Here is a 19,570-nt window from a genome sequence, read left to right as displayed (position 1 = left end):
AGAAATTAAAAAAACAAAATGGCAAAATAAGAGGATTAGTTTGTAATTTTACACAGCAAGTGGATTAGTTTCAGCTGAAGCATGCATAACCGTTGTTTGAATTTTCAATTTTAACTACTCATCAACCACAACCACCACCACCACCACTCCACCTCTTCTTCTTCCCTCTCTCTTTTCATCTTCCTTCTGCTACATCTTCCATCCATGATTTATGATTCTAATTATTTAATTCAAAAAAGAAACAAAAGAAAAAAGAGAGTCTCCATTAGAAGCAACCTAATTAGCTTACCCATTATTTGCAATTGGTACCCTTGTCATGACTGACCTTTTCCTCTTCACAACACTTGTAAGTCTCACTTCACATTTCCTGATCTTTTAATCTCTCCCTCCATATAATGCTCTGCTTCTTTCTCTCAACCGTTGAGCCCCAAGGTGATCACAAGACTCATCTAGCCACGCTCCTCCATTTATTACTTTCATTATTTCCACACCTCTGTATTTTGGCAAACTGCATAAACAAGAGACTAACCCACAAGGCAAATTTGGGAAATCATCAAAAGCAGCAACTCCATGAAATCTTCTTCAGTTTTCTTTCCGGCACTGGTAGTTTTTTCACTTCTACTGGGTACCCACTTGGATTTCTGCTCATGTAATGGACATTACCCCGGTAATTTCATTACTTGGGAGGATTTAAAGGTTGAACAGCCTCCAAGAAAGATGATTATAAACGATGGCTATAATAATAGTCGAGTGATTGTGGTATCCAAACATGGGTATGGAGATTCAGTTACAGTTCAGGGTGCCATTGATATGGTTCATGATTATAATACAAAGCGGGTGAAAATTCTGATACTTCCAGGTGTTTACAGGTCAGTTTGGACAATTAGTGTCATTATTAAACTTCTAACTTAAGTTCTTTCGTTATTCTCCTTAATGGAAACCCCCCCCCCCCCCCCCCCCTTCTTTTCTGTTGAACTTGTTTATGTGTTGCAGAGAAACAGTGTTTATTCCAAGAACCAAGCCTTATATTTCACTCATAGGGAAACAGAGTTCCCAAACTGTGATCTCCTGGAATACTAGAGCTTCTGATAAAAATTCAGACGGGCAAGATATTGGGACCTATGATACTGCTACAGTTGCTGTAGAATCTGATTATTTCTGTGCAACAGAAATCACTTTTGAGGTAACTGAGAAGTCTATAAATCTTTTGCATGCTTTCTTGGATCTACAATTCAACAATGACAAGAAAACTCAAAACTAGAATCTGTTTTTTTACTATGTAGTCTTTAAGGTGACACATAATTTACTGGGGTTGTTGCAGAATACTGTGGTTGCAGCGCCTGGAAAGGAAGGGAACCAAGCAGTTGCACTGAGAGTCTCAGGAGACAAGTCGATGTTCTTTAGGGTCAGGGTTCTGGGATCACAGGACACTCTCTTGGATGATAGAGGAACTCATTATTTTTACCAGTCTTACATTCAAGGATCAGTTGACTTCATATTTGGTGAAGCAAGATCACTCTACCAGGTTAAAAAATTGAGATCAGCCTTCACAACTCACATTCTTGGCAACTTTAAATTCAACTACCCTACCATTTCAAACCTCTCAAAATAGTACAACTAACAAGTTCATATGACTGCTTATTTCACTAAGCTAATTATGATTCTGATGCAACAGCTCTGTTTTTCTTGAAGCAGGATTGTACTTTGTATTCAACAGCTGAACAATTTGGAGCCATTGCAGCTTCACATAGAAATTTTGAGGATGAGAAAGCAGGATTCTCTTTCGTAAATTGTAGGGTTGAGGGGACTGGGAGTATCTATTTGGGAAGAGCTTGGGGTAGATATTCAAGAGCTGTATATTCCTACTGTGATTTAGACGGCATTATAAATCCCCTGGGATGGAGTGACTGGGGAGATCCATCAAGGAGAAGGTAAAGACAGATTATTCCCCTTATCCCCCCCCCCCCCTCCAAACCCAAAACAAACTTGCAATATGCTTATACAACCATCAAAACACAACAGGGCAATTACAGGTATTTACTTGGTGAAATTTAAAAATGAATTTGCAGGAATGCAGAATTTGGTGAATACAAATGTAGGGGCAAAGGAGCCGACTTAAGCGGACGAGTGCCTTGGTTCAAGACATTCAACTATGAGCAAGCAAAGCCATTTCTGGATAGGACTTACATAGACGGTGATCAATGGCTTAAACTCTAGTACTCATCTATGCTTTTCATGATCAGGGATCTATTACTTATTCTTTTGTTCTAAACTACAAAACAAGCTCTTAACGAGCAAACCACACTTCTCTTCTTTGAGCATTCTTCACTGTTGCTTATAGTCAAATGGTTTGTGATAATTTGTTACTTATAATAGTTGATGTAAAATGGGTTCTGATGATTTGGGCAGTTGTAAAGGCAACAAGAAACCAGATTTGGTGAATCTCATTGACTTCAGATTATTTGATGCACCAGAATGGAATATAAGTTGATCGTAATGGTTGGATGGGTTGCAATTTACATCTCTCTGTGTGTTTAGTTGCAATTCTAATATGCACACCATCTTATGAAGTATGCATCACACTTTCACTTTCATAAGATTTGATTTCACTTCTCGATGATACAGAGCACTCATATATCATGTGCCCAGGTTCTGATAACCGATGATGCAGGTAAATGTGTGAACTAGGTACAATAACTACTACAAGAGTTGGCACTATTCTTGGAATTCCCCACAATTTACATTACTAAGCAGATAATTTTAGCCAAGCAATTTGCAGATATCATCAAAGTCGATTTTCTAAAAAATCCGTTAATCATGAAACTTAGAAGTTGCTCAAAGATTAATTCTAAACATAATATTCAACTATTCTTCTATTACTAATATATAACCAGCTACTAGTAAATGCAAAACAACACTTCAGGTTCTGATGCTGCCTTGCTACTAGCTCCTAAGCATGGCTTAAGTCCAGCAGTAACATAATCTTCAGAAGTAATATGCCTTACTGTAATATTACTGAATTCTAGCATTTCCTTGCTGCACATCGGCTAATTTCCAAAACTGAAATCAAATGATGACCCTATAAATACTGCATGTCACCTCTCTAAGCCTGTCTACAGAAATACTAATCCCAACTTCCTATTACTGGGCGGGACAAAATGTGTGCAGCCTTACCTGCTTCATAGAGAGGATGCTGCCATGTTTGAAACCAGGAACTTGTATGGCTGCAATAACACAACTTAAGCATTTCAACAAGGCTAACCCACTAAGTAGAAAACACGTGGAAAACAATATGATAGAAAAGCATAAAATGAAAATGATGAAAAAGGAAATTAAACCTGAAGGCTACCATCTATGTTGTTAATTCCAGATATCACACCTTCCCATCAGCCATCATTCCACATGCATCCACTGGAGCTCAACCTTAAATAGCTTGTCCACTAGAAACTAAGGAGCACCAGGTTTAGTTTTAAGGTGACTAGAGCATCGCATGCCCAGTTTATCAGGTGCTGCAAATTGAAAGGAGGGTCTATTCCTACACATTGAAGAAACAATATCATCAAACTTTAATGGCAGTAGTTAATATCCTCAAAAAAAGATTATTGATAGTATAGTGTCAGCCAAAATGGAGTGCTCTCAAACTACCAAGTGACCTCTCTCCAACAATTTGCCACCCAAAAATCACGTCATCAATTTGTTTTTTTGGGCTAGCAAGTCATAGCCTTTCACTCTTGAAAGGAATTATCAATTCAAGTACTTAGCTATTGGCTACTCAACAGTTCAGCACCTCTGGTTACGCGCCCAGAGTTAAGCATGTTTAAGTATCACTTTTGGTTGAGCAGAGGATGGAATTTAGCATTTGAAATACGACTTTTCCAACATCTGAAATTTTGTAAAAGAGAATATATGCTAAAGTTATGGCTTCCCGTGAAATGAAGCAGTAAGAAGCTGAAAAGCAGTTGAAACAACAAAATACCAAATGCAGAGTTCTCTCACAAAATCAATTTTCATGCAGTTGAACTAGAGGCAAATAGCAAGTAGGATGCAGGATCAAGGAACTGGAGATAGTCGGAAAACTCTCTGGCCCTACCTTCTACTCCTCTAAAGAACCAAGACAAACATTTAATGACTCAGGTTTAAACATCCCTCAAGATTTCTAAATCCATCCTCATCCTGCAAATCATTATACAATACCTTCATTTCTTCTGAGAAGCCTTCAAAAAAGTACAACTAAACCAGCAATCTCAGTTACCACTATCCTGGCATAGCAGCTCTATCTTTTAATGGACCTTAGAAGGTGTCATAAGCTGCGTTGTGGAACAACAGAGCTAACAGCTGGTATCATCCTATGGGACAGTCTAAATTTCAAGTTCTGTTGTGTTGGTTGGCATGCTGATAGATGCTTCGCTGGGCCTAAAATTCTGAGGACAGAACAATTTGACGCAATTTCATTTTCTCTTACCTCCATACTTCACAGTGCCTCCTTGGCTAAAGTCTTGCTCCTCTTCTCCAATCAAGCTATTAGATGAAAGGCTATGGCTTGGCGAGAAGATCGGAATCTAGACATGAGAAGACAGTTAGGTGAAACTAACCTTGGGATCTACTTAGTTCAAGAGGCTTGATTCTGTTGCTTCTAAACTGCCTAAAGCAATGGTGGATTCCAGGTAAGAAAGATTCTGAAAGAGCAGCCAAGCATTTTTCATAATGTTCAAAAGTAAGAATTGCTATAGGGCCATTAACACACTCTACACCGATGACATGGGCACAAGGTGGAGAGAGACTCTCTCTGGGATGTGAATTAGCAACCACACCCTTGACCTCTTGGTTATGGTGAAACCATGTACTTTCACCTTCTTCTGACCCTTCTTGTTTTTATACATATCTTCCAAGTAGGCAAGACAGTGATTTTCTTTTTCAGCCATGACAACAACAAAAGAATGAAGCTAGATATCAGTGAAAAGATAAGATCTTGAGGATTAAAAGTGCCATCGAAACATGAAAAGAATGCAGCATGATCCAAATGTCTACAACTATGGTGGTTCCATTCCTGCAAAATATTGCTTGAGCTGTTTACCAGAAGTCCAGGCAGTACCAGACAACACAATACCCACAATACCTCTGCTGTGGCCCTCTGACTTCCTTGCCATACGGCTCCAAAATAGTTGGTGAGATGACTATGTAAGAGCATGGAAATGAGGAAAGTGAAGCATGAAGGGAATTCAGGAAATTAAAAATAGTAATATATCACTCGATCTGGAAGAGGTTCCCTGTGGCATCATGTCCAGTTGTAAGGAATTCAGAGGATCAAATAGTTTCTGATGAATCAACCATCAGTAATTGTAATTCTGTAATAAAAAAGGACCCGGTTCTTGAGTAATCTTGTTGCAGTTCCACTCAGTCTTGTATTGCATATGAATAGAGCTGTGGGTGGGTTAATGTGTACTTGGACACCCACTCCTTAATAGAGCCAATATTGTGACAGGGCCAAACTTGGGGAAAACTAGAGGCTAGCTCTTACATGGAAGGGGAGATTGTTGGAGTTCCATGCTGTAGAAGGAAAAAAAAAATGTTACCCTCACCTTAATGGCTAGCTTTTGAGAATGAGTTCTATCTGAGTCCCTAACAAACCTTTCATTCAAAGCGTGCAAAGATATATGAAGAAATTTTATCAAGGTGTTAAATTCATGGCATTTAGCAAAATCCAGAAATATATGAGTACGCATACAAGCCTTCAGTTTACAAGATGGAAGTTTACCAAGGGAAAGACACGATCTCATGAAAAATTTGGTGCGCAAAAAACATAATTCACAGCTAAACAATGGCTCAGCTCAAGAGGGTCAAATCGTGAAATGCTAGAACCGATGGAACTCAAAAGACAAAAATGTTGTAACAAGGAAAGACTTCAGTTCCTACGAAACTAGGTCACACAGTTCATAATCGGATATTCATGCCAAGTTTGATACCTCATTGCTATAGATATGAGCCAGTCGACAACCTTTCCTTCGTGCCTCCACCTGAAGCTTGCATTGGTGGATTTCTCAGACCCATATGCCTTGAAGAAGTCTTCCGCAACAGGACAAACATTGCATCTAAATAGGTCACTCTGGGAAGAAAGAATTCGAGTCAAACAGGTTCATTGGTTAGAAAAACTGTTGATAATAGAATTGCCAGAGCAAAGAGACTTCCTTTTCTTCCTTCTGGGAAGAAGATGAATTACAGAAAAGAACAGTAGGAGAAGACAGAAAATGAAAACTTTCAGAAGCCATTAATGGAGTCAGAATTTTGACCAGGAAAAGTTGTCAGGATGGGTTGATTAGAACTGATTGCGATTTGTGATTAGCTTGATGTTGATTTTTGCAAGGAGTTTTGACCGATTCTTGCTCTACTTCCCCTGCTGATTCCAGTGGATGAAATTGGCTCATCTCGAATCACAAACCGTCATGGCAAATTCGGATCGACAATTTGACTGATCCAATTTGAATCACAATTTGGTACATCTGATTTGATTTTGGATTGGTTTTGATTCGTTTTGTAAATGGCTATAGAAGCATCAAAACGAAGTATATTTTGTGATGAATTTCAGGCTGGTTTTATCCCTTATCGGATAATATCGATTATAATCATCTCCCCTTCAACAATATCTTATGCATATCAATGCAAGGTTGGTAGTCTACCAAAAAAAAAATGCAAGGTTGGTAGAGTGGTAAGATCCATACTTCTCAGTGGAGAGGTTATGGGTTGAAACCTTGTGAACCACAAAGCTCCCTTTGAGGATGTAATCGAGCTACTCTTGAGCCGGCCCCCTCTAAGAAAAAAGATGAGGTGCCCCGGATTGGAAGGAAGAAGAGCTTAACCTCAGTGACTTACGAAAAAAAAAAATCTTATGCATAACACCACCACTCAAAACCAATAAAAATGAGCTAAAGTCTACATTCATTTTACAAGTAAAACCAACACCAACCAAAAATCAAAGTGGTGATACATAATATATTATTCACTCAATGATATCACACATATTTCTTGTTATATGATATAATATATTTAATAATAACCAAAAGAAAACTGTTCATCACTTATAACCTACAATCATAATTGATTATTCATATATAAGCCATAAACAAAATATAAATTATTTTAAAGTGAACCTAAGGCTCTTTTTTTTTTTTTTTTTTTAATCAATTCTCATTCTCTATTATGCCTACTTAGAATAAATAAGTACAAGAATGAAAAATGATTTGGTGAATTTTGTTGAAAATCAATTATGGAATAAAAAATAAGTTTGGTGTCAAAATAAAAAATTATTAGAAAATAATAGTGAACAAGTGATAAAAGAGGGGGAAATGATGATTTTTATTAAAAATAAAATGTTTATTGACTATTTTACCTTCATCTTAACCATAAAATTTTAAGTAAACTTGTGCATAAATGAAAAGAATGACATTTTCATCGTCATCCATAATAGACAAAAAGTTCATATATGGATTTTGGTAAGTTTTTCTATTATTTTAAATAAAAATAAAACTAATAATATATGCCAAACAACTTAAAATAATAAAAAAAACTTCATAATTGAGAATGATAATCGATACCACTAAAATAAGCTTAAAGATAGTGTAGAAGACGTTTTTGGAGTGTAGAAGTTAGCTGGAGGTTGGAGCTTAAAGATAGTGTAGACGTTTTTATAGATAGTCCAAATGTAGGAGCCACTAAAATAAGCTTAAAGATAGTGTAGAAGTTAGCTGGAGGTTGGAGTGTAAGAAAACATAAGTTTAAATACCTCTATGTACATGTCATTGCCATGGAGACTATTGATCTTGCTATGTTGACTGAATAAAAAGAGAAATTTTGTTTGAATCCCGTGAAGTTTGGTCGAAATTACTTTCAATTAAAATATGTGTTGAGAATGGATGCACAACCATAGAGAAAAAAAGAATTTATATGAAAAATCCCAAACTACGGAAAAACCACGACAATTGTCAAAAAACAACCAAAGATAAATATTACTATGTGAAATTTTTGCAATCACACAGATGACTCTTTCTCACAACCTGCATTCCCAATGAACTCAGTTTAACACACAAGACTCATACCTTACATCTCTTAAATCTCCTAAACCTCCTAAACAATATAAGAAACAAAGGAATTTAACCAATGTCAAACATAGTGCTTAACACACATTTATTTGGATTTGATTAATAAGACCAAAGGCTTAGCTCATTTTTTTTTTTTTTTTTTGGTTTGCCAACCCCGGTTTATAAACCGGTGTTCGACCCGCGTCGCACACCTAGCTGTGGTGGGTGAGTCTCCCAGCAGGGATTTTTGGCATCCACAAGGATTCGATACCGGAACCTTGCTTAAGCGGACCAAGCTGCTTACCACTTGGACCAACCCCTGTTGGTTGACTAAAATGTTATGTTTGTGAGGAAGAGAGTGCGAAAACAAATAAACAATCATTGCGGGGATGTGATGAAGGAACCAGAGGATTCCTCCACCTCTTTCTAATGCATTTCATTGCTACTCTAGACCATGGTGAATAAATCCCACTTTCATTGTGGAGTGAAGAGAGACTCAAAAACTTTTGGGGAAAATTATATGATTAGTTACTTGTGGGTTTTCTTTACAAAAGTAACCACTCAATATTTCAATTAACAAAATTAGCTAAAACTAAGTTTAAATTCAAAAAATTAACCAAAATAGTGTTTTTTTTTTATCCCATTTTGGACATTTTTTACCTTATAAATAACCACATGGGAAATCACTATTTCGTCCAAAAAGAAAAAAGTCATTATTTTTTCATATCCTTTGGACATTTTTACACTTACGTCAATATGGTCAATTTTAGGGGTAAAAATGTCTAAAAATATGAAAAATCATTATTTTTATTAGTTTTATAAATGCAAACACAGTTTTAACTAGTTTTTTGGGGTAAACATATTTTTTTAAAAGGGGGGAAAAAAACAACAAACAAAAAAAAAATATATCTTGAGTTTTTTTTTTTCCTTTTTCCAAACCTACTTTAAAAAAAAAAAAAAAAAAAAAAAAAAACACCACAAAAAACAAAAAACAACACCCCCCTCCCCCCCGGCGGGCGCGGCCCCCGCCCCCCTCCCCCTCCCCACCCCACCCCCCGTCAGGACCAACCAGCCAATTTTTAGAGCGATATTTATTTGCTGAAGAACATCTTTTGTGTACGGTAAACGCATGATTGTTTTGGGAACAAGACCACCCATCTCTTATCTTAGTTGAAAATGAGGAGAGCCTGGAGGGATAACAACGCTCAGAAAGCACCCAAGCTAATCCAAAAGGCATTCGAAGTAACTTGGGTTTTATCTCTATGCATCTTAGGAACCTACTTTGAAATGATAGAATAATGAAGAAATAGGCTCCATAAAGCACTAAAAACGCAATGTCTCTCCTGAAGATGAAGATGCTCTCCTGAAGATGAAGATGCAAACCAAAGAGACAAACTGTACAATGTACATCCGACAATATACAACTAATTTAACCCATTTACCTTCTTTGTGATAAGAAAACCCCCACTTACCTGGAAAAAAACACCATCTATGTTTAACATATAGTTGCATATGTTCTAGCCTAAGAATGTATTGAAACTGGGGACTCTCCTGCTGAAAACTCTACATTTGATCTGTTTCAATCTATCATATCTGTATTTAATCCTCACTTGTCCTTGTAGTCATTTTGAAGAAAACTATCATATATGTGATGTTAGAAGGGCTTGTTGCAGAGGCATCTCATTGAGAACATTAAAGAATTTACAGTGTACATAATTAGAAACTTCTGCCCCCAACTTTAGTTTTGAAATTTAAGAATTGGACTTTTTCCAAAATTTAGAACAGGACACCTGCTTTGTTACAAGCACTAAAACAGTTGGTACAACACGTTCCATAATACCTGCTGACAATTACACGAGAAACAGACAAAGCATCTCCATTCAATCAGTGCTTTTACTCTGAGGTGGAGGTGTAAGGCACACCACATGACCATAAAAAATGATGAAGTAGAATCTAGAATAAGGCTTAGATCTTAGAACCTAGAACCAAGAAGCATCGAATTGTTCAGCTGCACAGACAAAAATAATAAGAACGAAAGAAAAGCTGCATGTTTCTCAGGTTATTCCCACCCGTTAGTTATAGTTGAAGCTTCTATAAAATCTCTATATCTAGGTAGACTTATATTCTTCTCAAAGTCTAGAAAGTACCATTTCTTCCTTCTGCAAAGTCTAGATTAAATTAAAAGAATCTAGCATGGTTAATCGTCAGAAATCAGCAGGAATAGATAAATTTTGAATGCAAATAGCTGGTTACAGTTATAGTTAGCCGCCATTTACCCCTCCCCCCATCTGCTACTTACAAAGCTGGAGCAGATCCCACTAGTTCATCCATGAATCATTTCCTCCCCCATTCAATACAGGAGGCTTAAAAATCTACACACCTAAAAAAAATTCAGTTATCTCTTTCTTTCTAGCAGGACTCATGCATAGCTATTTTACAGAGCCCCGAAATCCCAGAGATGAATTTGCGTGTTGCCGGAGCAAGCAGCCACGTATCTCTCATCAGCAATCAAATCTCGTGCTTCCTCCCGTATTCTCTCACTTAACTGATACAACGGCCGGCGATTCTCCACGTCCCACACCCTTATTGAACCTCCAATGCACATGAACACGTACCCAACGTTCATGCACCCTAAAACCCTAATCCCACCACCTCTTGTCCTAAACCTGTACACCTCTTCCATGTTATCACCTACCCGTCGTACACTTGCCATGCCATTGCTGCCCACCACCATAAACAATTCACCGCTGACGTCGAATGCATCCACAACGAGCCCTTGTTCGAAATCCGCACGGCCCAACTGTAGCATATCAAGTAACCCCAACACCAGAACACTAACGCCCGTACATGCAACTGCACATTCCAGGCTGGACACCCTGACTCTCCCCAGTGACTGGCCGCTCCATTCGGTGAGCATATGCCATCCCATCACTGCTTCTGGGTCTGTCAGGGTCCCACCCACGTAGAGTAGCTCCTCCGTCACCGCGTCCCACACGTGAAAAGCCCGCCCTGGCACGCCGGCGTAAAGCCCCACCCATCGCCTCCTGCAACCGGCGAAGTCCACCAACGCTCCGTCATTCACCACGTTTCCCACTTGCGCACGACGTGTATCTACACCCCCAACACCGATTATGGCCACGTGGACGTCCCCGTCCATTGTTGCGAACACAAGCGTAGGCACAGGCTCTTCGTTGATCACGATTCCAGATACAGCACGGGAGAATAGCCCGAGTCTATCGTCGTGGTGGGCCCGGTATGTATTGACATGGATCCTCGTTGATAGGTCGAATAAGCGAACTGAGCCGTCCACGAAACCACATGCGAGGAACAAACTCGACAGCGCCAGGCGTCGGCATATCAATTCAATGCCGTCTCCGTCTCCGTCACCGTCACTGTCACCGTCGCCGATCTCCAGTCGTGTGTATACGGCCCTTCGTATCTGAAAGTTGTGGGTCGTTCGATGCCAGAAAATGAACTCGTCACGCCACGTCGGATGCAGCAGGCGCTGACGTCTCCAGATCCGACGACTGAGATCTTGCCACAGATGATTGGACTGAGATACGGCACGCCACGTAGAACACACCTGCAAACATCGCCCCTATGTTATCCACATCAAATAAAAGCTCACCCTATATTCCTGTCATGTCTATCTCTATCTCTGCCCGTTGACTAACTCTTCTTTCTTATAAAGTGTGTTACACACTTACACTTGGTGTGTATCCCTTTTGTCTTCTAATGATATCATGTTTTTCATTTTTAAGTTTTAACTAAACATAACCGAGATTTATTTGTTTTTTCCCTAAATTTTTAAGCGCCCATTACAAAAAGCGGGGAGCAGGAAGCATAGATTGTCAAACACATTCCGACATAATCCAATCTTTTATTTTTTGAAAAAAAAAAAAACCAAGGGTGGGATATATAAGACAAATCAAGGATCTCGTAATCACTACCGTCTATTATATTAAATCTAGAATACTCAGAGGCCGGGGGTACGGAGACAAGTGTCAGTAAAGGGTAGCAGAAGATTAGACTGTACGTGAAGCTTTGGTTTGTCTTGTACTACAAAAGCCACACGTGAGAAGCCGGCCAAAGAGACCAAAAACCTTGGCTCATGTACACGTACTCTCAACGAAATTTTGGAGCGTTGGATTTAGTCAAGATTAACATTTCACATTTGAATCTATGACAATTGAAATCTTAACTAAAATTTTGATTTTATGATTCAAAATGTATCTTTGACGGTCATGCAAATATCTGATGCAAGGTACAAAGAGACTGACCCCTCTGACGTTGAATTTAATTGATTAATGCTAAGTTGGTGCAAGTTTCAATCGATTCTGCCAAAGGGCCCAAAGGGCATGCATGCCCAAGTATTAATTAATATATATATATATAAACAAATATAATTATAAAAATAGAAACATAATCAGTGTAAGGATATCACGAGTTCCTGTGTCTTCATGACCGTATTCATCTATCCTGACTTGCAAGTTGCAACCTGGATTTTATTTTATTCTAATTTTCCCATTTTCTGAGGGGAAACATCTTAGGGTGGGTGGTGGGTAAGAATCGGATATCTTTTTATCCATTAAAGTCTTAAGCTTTTTTAACTTTTTGTGAGACCATAGATCCCTGGTAATGATAGAGTAGGTACATTTCCCAACATTTGCTCTTCCTATACACTAAACACCGGCTCAATGTAAAGCATTTGTCTGTCTTCGAGCTTTCTAATCTTGGATGAGGAAAGTTCAGAGACTCCAGCGCCCGGAGCCTATACTTGTCCACCTTGAAAGCTACAAAATGTTATACAAATACAACTTGCATGTATATGTTACAACTTACGCAGGGTTCGAAAACTGAACCAAATTGGAATTAGCCTCAATTCTGACTTTCTCCAACTTCAAAAATAGTGTTTTTCGAGACAGGAGGAATAGAGTTGAACTTGAATGCTGCCCAGTATTAGGGTTAAGATTGATTTGGACCGTCCATTTTGTAAGTGGGTGAAAAAAAAACAATGAAGTCAGAAACATCAGAACTCCAAGAACCAACCCACAACACTAAAAACCCAACATTATGTTTTGACCAATAAATTTTCTTTAAGGTTTCTCAGGATTAAGAAATCAAATAAAGGAGTAGTAGGTATGAGAGGTTAGAATTGTTGCATTGTCGGCAAGGTTAGGACATCTTTGGACTTTGGCCAATACTCCCACGAGGAGGACAAGAGGAACCAAAATTGGAAATTGTACTCCCGCTTTCCAACGGTTCTCACCGGCCAAGACGGTTCAAAAAAGAAAAAACAGAGAAGAAGAGCCCCTAGGCTCTAGCTCTAGCCCCCCGCCCCCCTCCCAAAAAAAAAAAATCTCCTGAAGGCTTTTCTCAGGCTCTCTTAAACCAAGAGAGAGCTAAAAGAATCTCAAATCTGAAGTAGAAATTAAGTTTTTCATTCATTAATGCCAATCAGAAATGGGGAAAAAGACAGAAAGGACATTGTCAAGAACGTGAGAGAAAGAGACAGAGACGGGGTGGAAGGGCCCTGGAGAAGAGGAACCGAGGAAGAGAAAGTGATGCTTGGCTTTGGAAGTGGCAGCCCTCCCTCGGTCTTTCCATCATCATGCAGTAGAGACTAGAGAGAACCCCCACCAGGGCATGGAGCAGTGCACTTTTACTATCATGTGTCGGGTCGACAGTGATGGACAGAAAGCTAGCATCTAGCTCATCTCCTAGCTCATCTCTTCAACAATATAGGCTTGAAAGCTACAAACACCCTCTGAAAGTTGGGGTTTCAGTCCTTCCCATCTTTCCTTTTCCGCTTATCAATTTGTTTGAAAGTTGAACACTCTAGCTCTGGGGAATCAACCATCACGAAACCGATGACTAGACATTAGTGTTTCCCATATCACGCAACTCTCAGACACTGGTTCTTCTCATATCACAGGCACATATCTACTCATGCATCTCTGCCTGCTATCTTCCCCACCAAAAGCAAATTATGGGTTGGATGTGACTAGAACTACGGACTGGTAAAATTTTCCACTACTTTGCAGCCCTAATTGTTTTTTAAGGGCTTCAAATCAGACTACGGACTTCAAAATGACCTTCCCAAGTATGGATGAATCTATGTTGCAGGAGTAGGAAAATAAGGAAACAAAAGTGGGCTAGGGTTGGGGTTAGTCTCAACATTTGGAAATTCTGTACCCTAACCTGTACTAATTTTGAGTAGATCACAGCTTACAAGCAAAGACGCTTCACTAATCAAACCGCAGCGTACTTAATAACCTTTCCCTTCCAAGAGTCAGACCTTTGACCATTTTTTCAGATTTTCGGTAACCCTCTTTTCTGTTATTTTGCTTTTGGCTATTTGCGGATGAATAATGGAGTACATCAACACAGCATGGTCATGATGGCATCCATCCTACTCATCCTGAACGGTTAACCAAATCAGGTGGCGGGCGTACTCAGTACTCCCTCCCTCTCATGTGCTCTGCTCACATCTCGATTTGGAGTTTTTTTGAACTTCCACTGAAAGAAATCCATAGTTAGGTCACAGAATTTCCGTAATCATCTCGATCACGCTGCGAGATGAATTCGGTGAATCACCGTTTCTACAGGATGGTCATCGAAGAACGAGGATCTTTGTTCATTTAAAACGTAGAACATGATTGAACTTGGAAATAATCACGAGAGAAACAGTGATCTCAGCATAATCATTCACATAAAAGGAGAGAAAAAGCTAGAGAGACATAGGATTCAGATGCGCCAAAAATAAACAAGCACACATTGAAAACACACGAAAAAGGAACCGAAACAGAAAATCTCGTTTTGGAGTTCGAATCTGCAAACACTTCCGATGCTAATGAAGTTACTGCACTTCCTAATGCATATGCAATGAACAGAAGTAAATATTAACATCTGGCATCTAAACATGGATGATTTATAGAAGAATAACAAATCTAACAGGAGAAGAAGAAGAAGTAGACCTGAAAGATGGAGGCGATCGCAGGAGCAGCAGCGAGTCTACCAGAGGTTTGAACCGCATCAACGGCAACCTGCAAAGCTAAGGCTTCAACAAAAGGTTCAGGCCAAACACCATTACGAGGTCGTTGTCCACCTTCTCCATCACGACCTTGAACAACTCTTCTTCTACCTCTCCTTCTTCCTACTTGTGAGGAAGATGTCGATGCTGAAGACGACATTAAAAAAAAAAAATTCTCTTTTTAGAGAAAAAGGTGGACGACGAGACGACTAACTATAATAATGAAATGGAAGCAAGCACAAGTGCGCTAGACAATGATATATACGATATCGAAACCACAAATACACAACGAACACACAAATGGGTTTTCCTCACATAATTTCCAACCAAGAAATTCATTTTTTTATTCCCTCTGGTCTTTCCCGCGCTGCAACGACGGCGGAGCACGTTAGTAGATTGGGATTGAGGCGAGGGTTTTTGCTACGCTACTGCCACCGACGTATTAACACATGTGGTGCCTAGCGTTAGATTTTTTTAAACTAAATCTTAGCCGTTCAAAACACCGTATCATATTTTGAGCCATTGAGAATCTGAGATTAATACATACCACCACGTCAACGGCACTGGGGTAGGCAGCAAAATCAGCGAAGGCGAGGGTGGGTCCTATAAACCGCCGGGTTGGATCAATTAAGAGCGGTCTTTTCGGTGTTCCTTTCCACCATGTACTTTAGTGAATCTTTCTCTATCCGCTTTTAGTGGGCCCCACTTTCTCTCTCTATCTCTTCCTCTCTTGGAGATCAGATCAGGTTTTATATATATAAATGAGTGATATGACTCTCTCTCTCTCTCTCTCTCACTCACTGTATCTAAAAGGCGTCAACCGAAAGTGGAGTAAAAGACTACATGGGCTTTCAGTTTTTTTCAATTCAACTTGCGAAAGTCTGAGGACTGAGATTTGACCAAGAAGCTGGTGGCTTGGTGCTGGCCCTGCTGGGGTTGTGTATCATTATTGCTTACCTATTTTCATTTAGTGTTTATTACCCAAAGCTAATGTGACTACACTTACTTACACTCACTTCATTTCTAGTCATTACCCAAACTGGGTATCCAACTATCCATCTATTCTTCCATTCGACAAACTCTATCTTTTTTATCGTATCAGTCCCTACCAAGTTGTCAATTCAGGCTCAACCTTATCCAATCTGTTAAAGTTTCGGTTGGACCCGATAAATTAATAAATCGGCCAATGATAATGTTCAGTCACAGATCGAATCCTAACCTCCCATTGATACATTAATACAATTGATAGCTTACCTAAAAAGAAAAAGCAAAAGCTATACGTGATGTTTGAAATGCTCTACTAATTACTACCGGAGATGGTGGTCTAATGGTTTTAAGCTACCTCCAAACAAGGTTTAAAGTATTGGTATCGAGTATTATATCGGTTATCGTCCTGTATTGAGTATTGTATCATTCTGGCTAATGTATTTTAGCATAGCTCAATTGAGAGATGTATCGGAATGTATCATATCGCTTGGTCAAATATGAATACATATCGGCTAGTATCGTATGGTATCGTGGGATACTTTAAACCTTGCTCCCAAGTGATTTGATAATACTTATGTCTCGAGTTTGAATCCCTTTTGCTTCTCACATTAAATAGTTGTATACTCTTCGGCTTAAGTATGGGGTTATTATCTATTTCTATAGATCATACTAGGCTTTTGGTGGTGCCATGTTGATGGACCAATACTTGCGCTGATAGTTCAAAAGTTAATGCTTGCATAGGTTGAACCCGAAAGTTCAAACATTGCCTAGTAGGGGGGTAAGGGTGCCATTACTGCATCTCCCTTTTATTACCAAAAACAATAATGCTTTATTAGTTTTTGGGTGTTAAGGGGAGCAAGGTCTAAGATATTGTATTGCTAACACGGCAAGTATCAACTCTATAAGTCGTTGACGCTATCACTGGCCAAGATAATTGCCGAAAAGTATTGATAATTCAAAACCATGTGAAATTAGTAATGGTCATCGAAAATGTCTCATCGATATGTATAATAGTGTCTTATTAGTAAATTATATATTATACCAAAAAAAAAATTAGTAAATTATATATAGTCATGATTATATTATTTCATATTTCCTATAGTTTTGTCACTATATAATGTTGCTCTAAAAAAAAGTTGGAAAGTGTTTTTACTAATAACTCTGAAATGGGTATAAAAAAATTTCAAAAAAATGAAACCGGGTTGTAGAATTTTTGTGTAGTCTCTAGTCTGGCAACTCTAGGAAGTAGGAGTAGACTACTGTGTTTCTGTACCTTCAGGCTTCAGGTTCTCTTTTCTCTACAGTCTACAGTGGCTTGTGTAATACTTTGTCATAAAACTTTGTCATGGATTCTGCTCTTCCTGAAACAACAGATTTCAATCAAGTACACCAATCTCGAGATTTACTTCTCCTTCTCTCTTGTCGACTCCAAGCAACTAAACCATCATTTTCTTTTACAGCAGAGCTTCGGTCAGTTGAAAATGATCGTTCAAAATGTCTCCTCAATTTGCATAATAATTTATGAGCAAATTGCATTGACACCCCAAAATAGAGGCTTTAAAGCACTGACACCCCACTTTATGTTTAAAAAACACTGCCACCCCATTTCAATAAACATGTTAGTCCATTTTATTAGTTAAACCATTAACTCATTATTATTTTTTTAACATTCCAAAAATACCCTTACCAAAATCTGAGAGAAAAATGGGCCAAGTCTATTCTCTCTCCTCACTTGGTTTTCCGCTGCTTCACCTCTCCATCTCTTGTTCCGGCAGCGACGCCGCTACCACGATTATAGCCTGCGGACTTGCAGAATCATCAGGAAGAAGAATTGCAAAGCTAGAACCAGCCTCGAAGTTCCTTGAAGTCTAATAGAATTTCAATGGATTTCATTTGGGTTTGCAGGAACTTCGAGGCTGGTTCTGAGATGGGCGTAGGGGCCGAGAACGGTGGCTGCAACTGCAAGAGCGGAGCCAACTGCACCTGCAACCCCTGCACCTGCAAATGAGGATCCCAGAGGGAAGATCTAGCTATTAATCAATTAGATGTTATATCAAATAATCTCTATAATAATTTATAGAAATATTTAAGTGTTACTAACTTACTAGTAGTCGGTGGGCTGTTGCAGCTGTTTCATGTCTGCTTTTTATTAATGAAAATGGGCGAATTAAATCTATCCCATCTCAGAACCAGCCTCGAAGTTCCTGCAAACCCAAATGAAATCCATTGAAATTCTATTAGCTAAAGGAATCCCTCAGGTACTAAAAACTGAAATTAATTATTCATACGCTTTCTCAGGAGCGATGCCAACAATGACTGTCTGTGTGGTGGAGCTCTCTTCTGGGTACATCTTGCACCTGCAGATCGCTCCCAATAAATAAACAAACAAACTCATCAATTTAAAATCCCCCAGAAAGACCCAACTCAACTAACCCAGTTCCCTACGAATAATAATATTGCATAATTAATCCAACAAGAGAATCACGAACATGGAAAGAAGAAAAAAAAAACCCAGTTTAATTAAAGAGAACTCAGAGAAAGAAAGAAACTCATACCCTCCACAGCCGCTGCCGCACTTGCAGCCAGAGCCGCACCCGCAGTTTCCTCCGCAGCAAGACATTTTCTTTTGGAGAAGATAAGGACAACGAAACGAATTACAGACAAGAAGCGATGAAATGGATAACTACAAAACACTCGAAAACCGACTTTGCCGTGACATGAATGGGGAACCCTAGCTTTGCAATTCTGAGTTCTATGAAAACTCATCAATGAATTAAATCTATCACATCTTTATACTATGAAAACCCTAGCTTTGCAATTCTGCTTCCTGCCGATTCTTCCAGTCCGGAGGCAGTAATTGTGGTGGCGGCGTTGCTGAGGCTGCCGGAACTGGAGGCGGAGAGGTGAAGCAGCGGAGAACCGAATGAAGAGAGAATTGATTTGTTCCATTTTTTTCTCCTCGGATTTTGGTAAGGGCATTTTTGGAATTTAAAAAAATAATAATAAGTTAATGGTTTTACTAACAGAATGGACTAACATGTTTATTGAAATGGGGTGTTAGTGTTTTTTAAACATAAAGTGGGGTATCAGTGTTTTAAAGTCTCTATTTTGGGGTGCCACTGCAATTTTCTCATAATTTATTTTAATATTAATTTTCATTAAGTCATGCTTATATTATTTCATAATTTCTATAGTGTCCTTAACCTCTTGTGCCTTATATAGCAAATTGCATGGGTACTCCAAAATTGAAGCTTTAAAACATTGACACTCTAATTTTTATTTGAAAAATACATAGATCCTATTATGTTAGAATTGTTAGTTATATTATCGTAAAGATTATTATTTCCTTTCAAAAAATATTATTTTCATTGTTGTTGGATTTTTTTCCCCTCATATTTTAAAAGGGCATTTTTGGAATTATTGAAAAATCAATAGTGGTTAACTGTTTCACTAATAAAATGGATTTATTTGTTTAATG

At 38.7% G+C, this 19,570-nt stretch overlaps 2 protein-coding genes and 2 long non-coding RNA genes across 4 annotated transcripts; 1 reads left to right on the top strand and 3 right to left on the bottom strand.

Annotated features, from left to right (window-relative positions):
* Window positions 1–212: 212 nt before the first annotated feature.
* LOC149003986 (pectinesterase QRT1-like) lies at window positions 213–2,236 on the top strand. Its single transcript, XM_089135514.1, is given in 6 exon segments — window positions 213–527; window positions 529–869; window positions 994–1,183; window positions 1,322–1,525; window positions 1,696–1,931; window positions 2,070–2,236. Coding segments are annotated over 6 exon segments (1,251 nt in total). The 5' UTR covers window positions 213–395; the 3' UTR covers window positions 2,218–2,236.
* On the bottom strand, window positions 2,054–6,213 carry LOC149003985 (uncharacterized). The gene is made up of 3 exons (XR_016169923.1): window positions 5,964–6,213; window positions 3,339–3,535; window positions 2,054–3,224 (listed from the first exon to the last, which is right to left on the bottom strand). It is a non-coding gene; the product is annotated as an uncharacterized LOC149003985 (long non-coding RNA).
* A 4,270-nt stretch (window positions 6,214–10,483) lies between these two features.
* On the bottom strand, window positions 10,484–15,265 carry SAP (Transducin/WD40 repeat-like superfamily protein). Its single transcript, XM_089136052.1, has 2 exons — window positions 15,050–15,265; window positions 10,484–11,655 (listed from the first exon to the last, which is right to left on the bottom strand). The coding sequence occupies exons 1-2, from the start codon at window positions 15,263–15,265 to the stop codon at window positions 10,507–10,509; spliced, it is 1,365 nt and encodes a 454-aa protein (XP_088992178.1). The 3' UTR covers window positions 10,484–10,506.
* A 2,938-nt stretch (window positions 15,266–18,203) lies between these two features.
* On the bottom strand, window positions 18,204–18,974 carry LOC149003983 (uncharacterized). Its single transcript, XR_016169927.1, has 3 exons — window positions 18,648–18,974; window positions 18,381–18,449; window positions 18,204–18,296 (listed from the first exon to the last, which is right to left on the bottom strand). It is a non-coding gene; the product is annotated as an uncharacterized LOC149003983 (long non-coding RNA).
* Window positions 18,975–19,570: the final 596 nt, after the last annotated feature.

Source organism: Hakea prostrata, chromosome 9 (genome assembly GCF_041222555.1).
Source record: "Hakea prostrata isolate BN-2017 chromosome 9, UWA_Hpros_2, whole genome shotgun sequence".
Classification (NCBI taxonomy): domain Eukaryota; kingdom Viridiplantae; phylum Streptophyta; class Magnoliopsida; order Proteales; family Proteaceae; genus Hakea; species Hakea prostrata.
The sequence above is the reverse complement of the archived record's forward strand: the minus strand, read 5'-3'. Positions and strand labels throughout refer to the sequence as shown.

Excerpts from the sequence above, each read along its gene's own strand:
- SAP (XM_089136052.1), bottom strand. The coding sequence starts at position 15,265 with ATGTCGTCTTCAGCATCGACATCTTCCTCACAAGTAGGAAGAAGGAGA. Across the intron at positions 11,656-15,049 it reads CGATCGCCTCCATCTTTCAG|GTGTGTTCTACGTGGCGTGC; the intron begins GTCTACTTCTTC and ends CGATGTTTGCAG.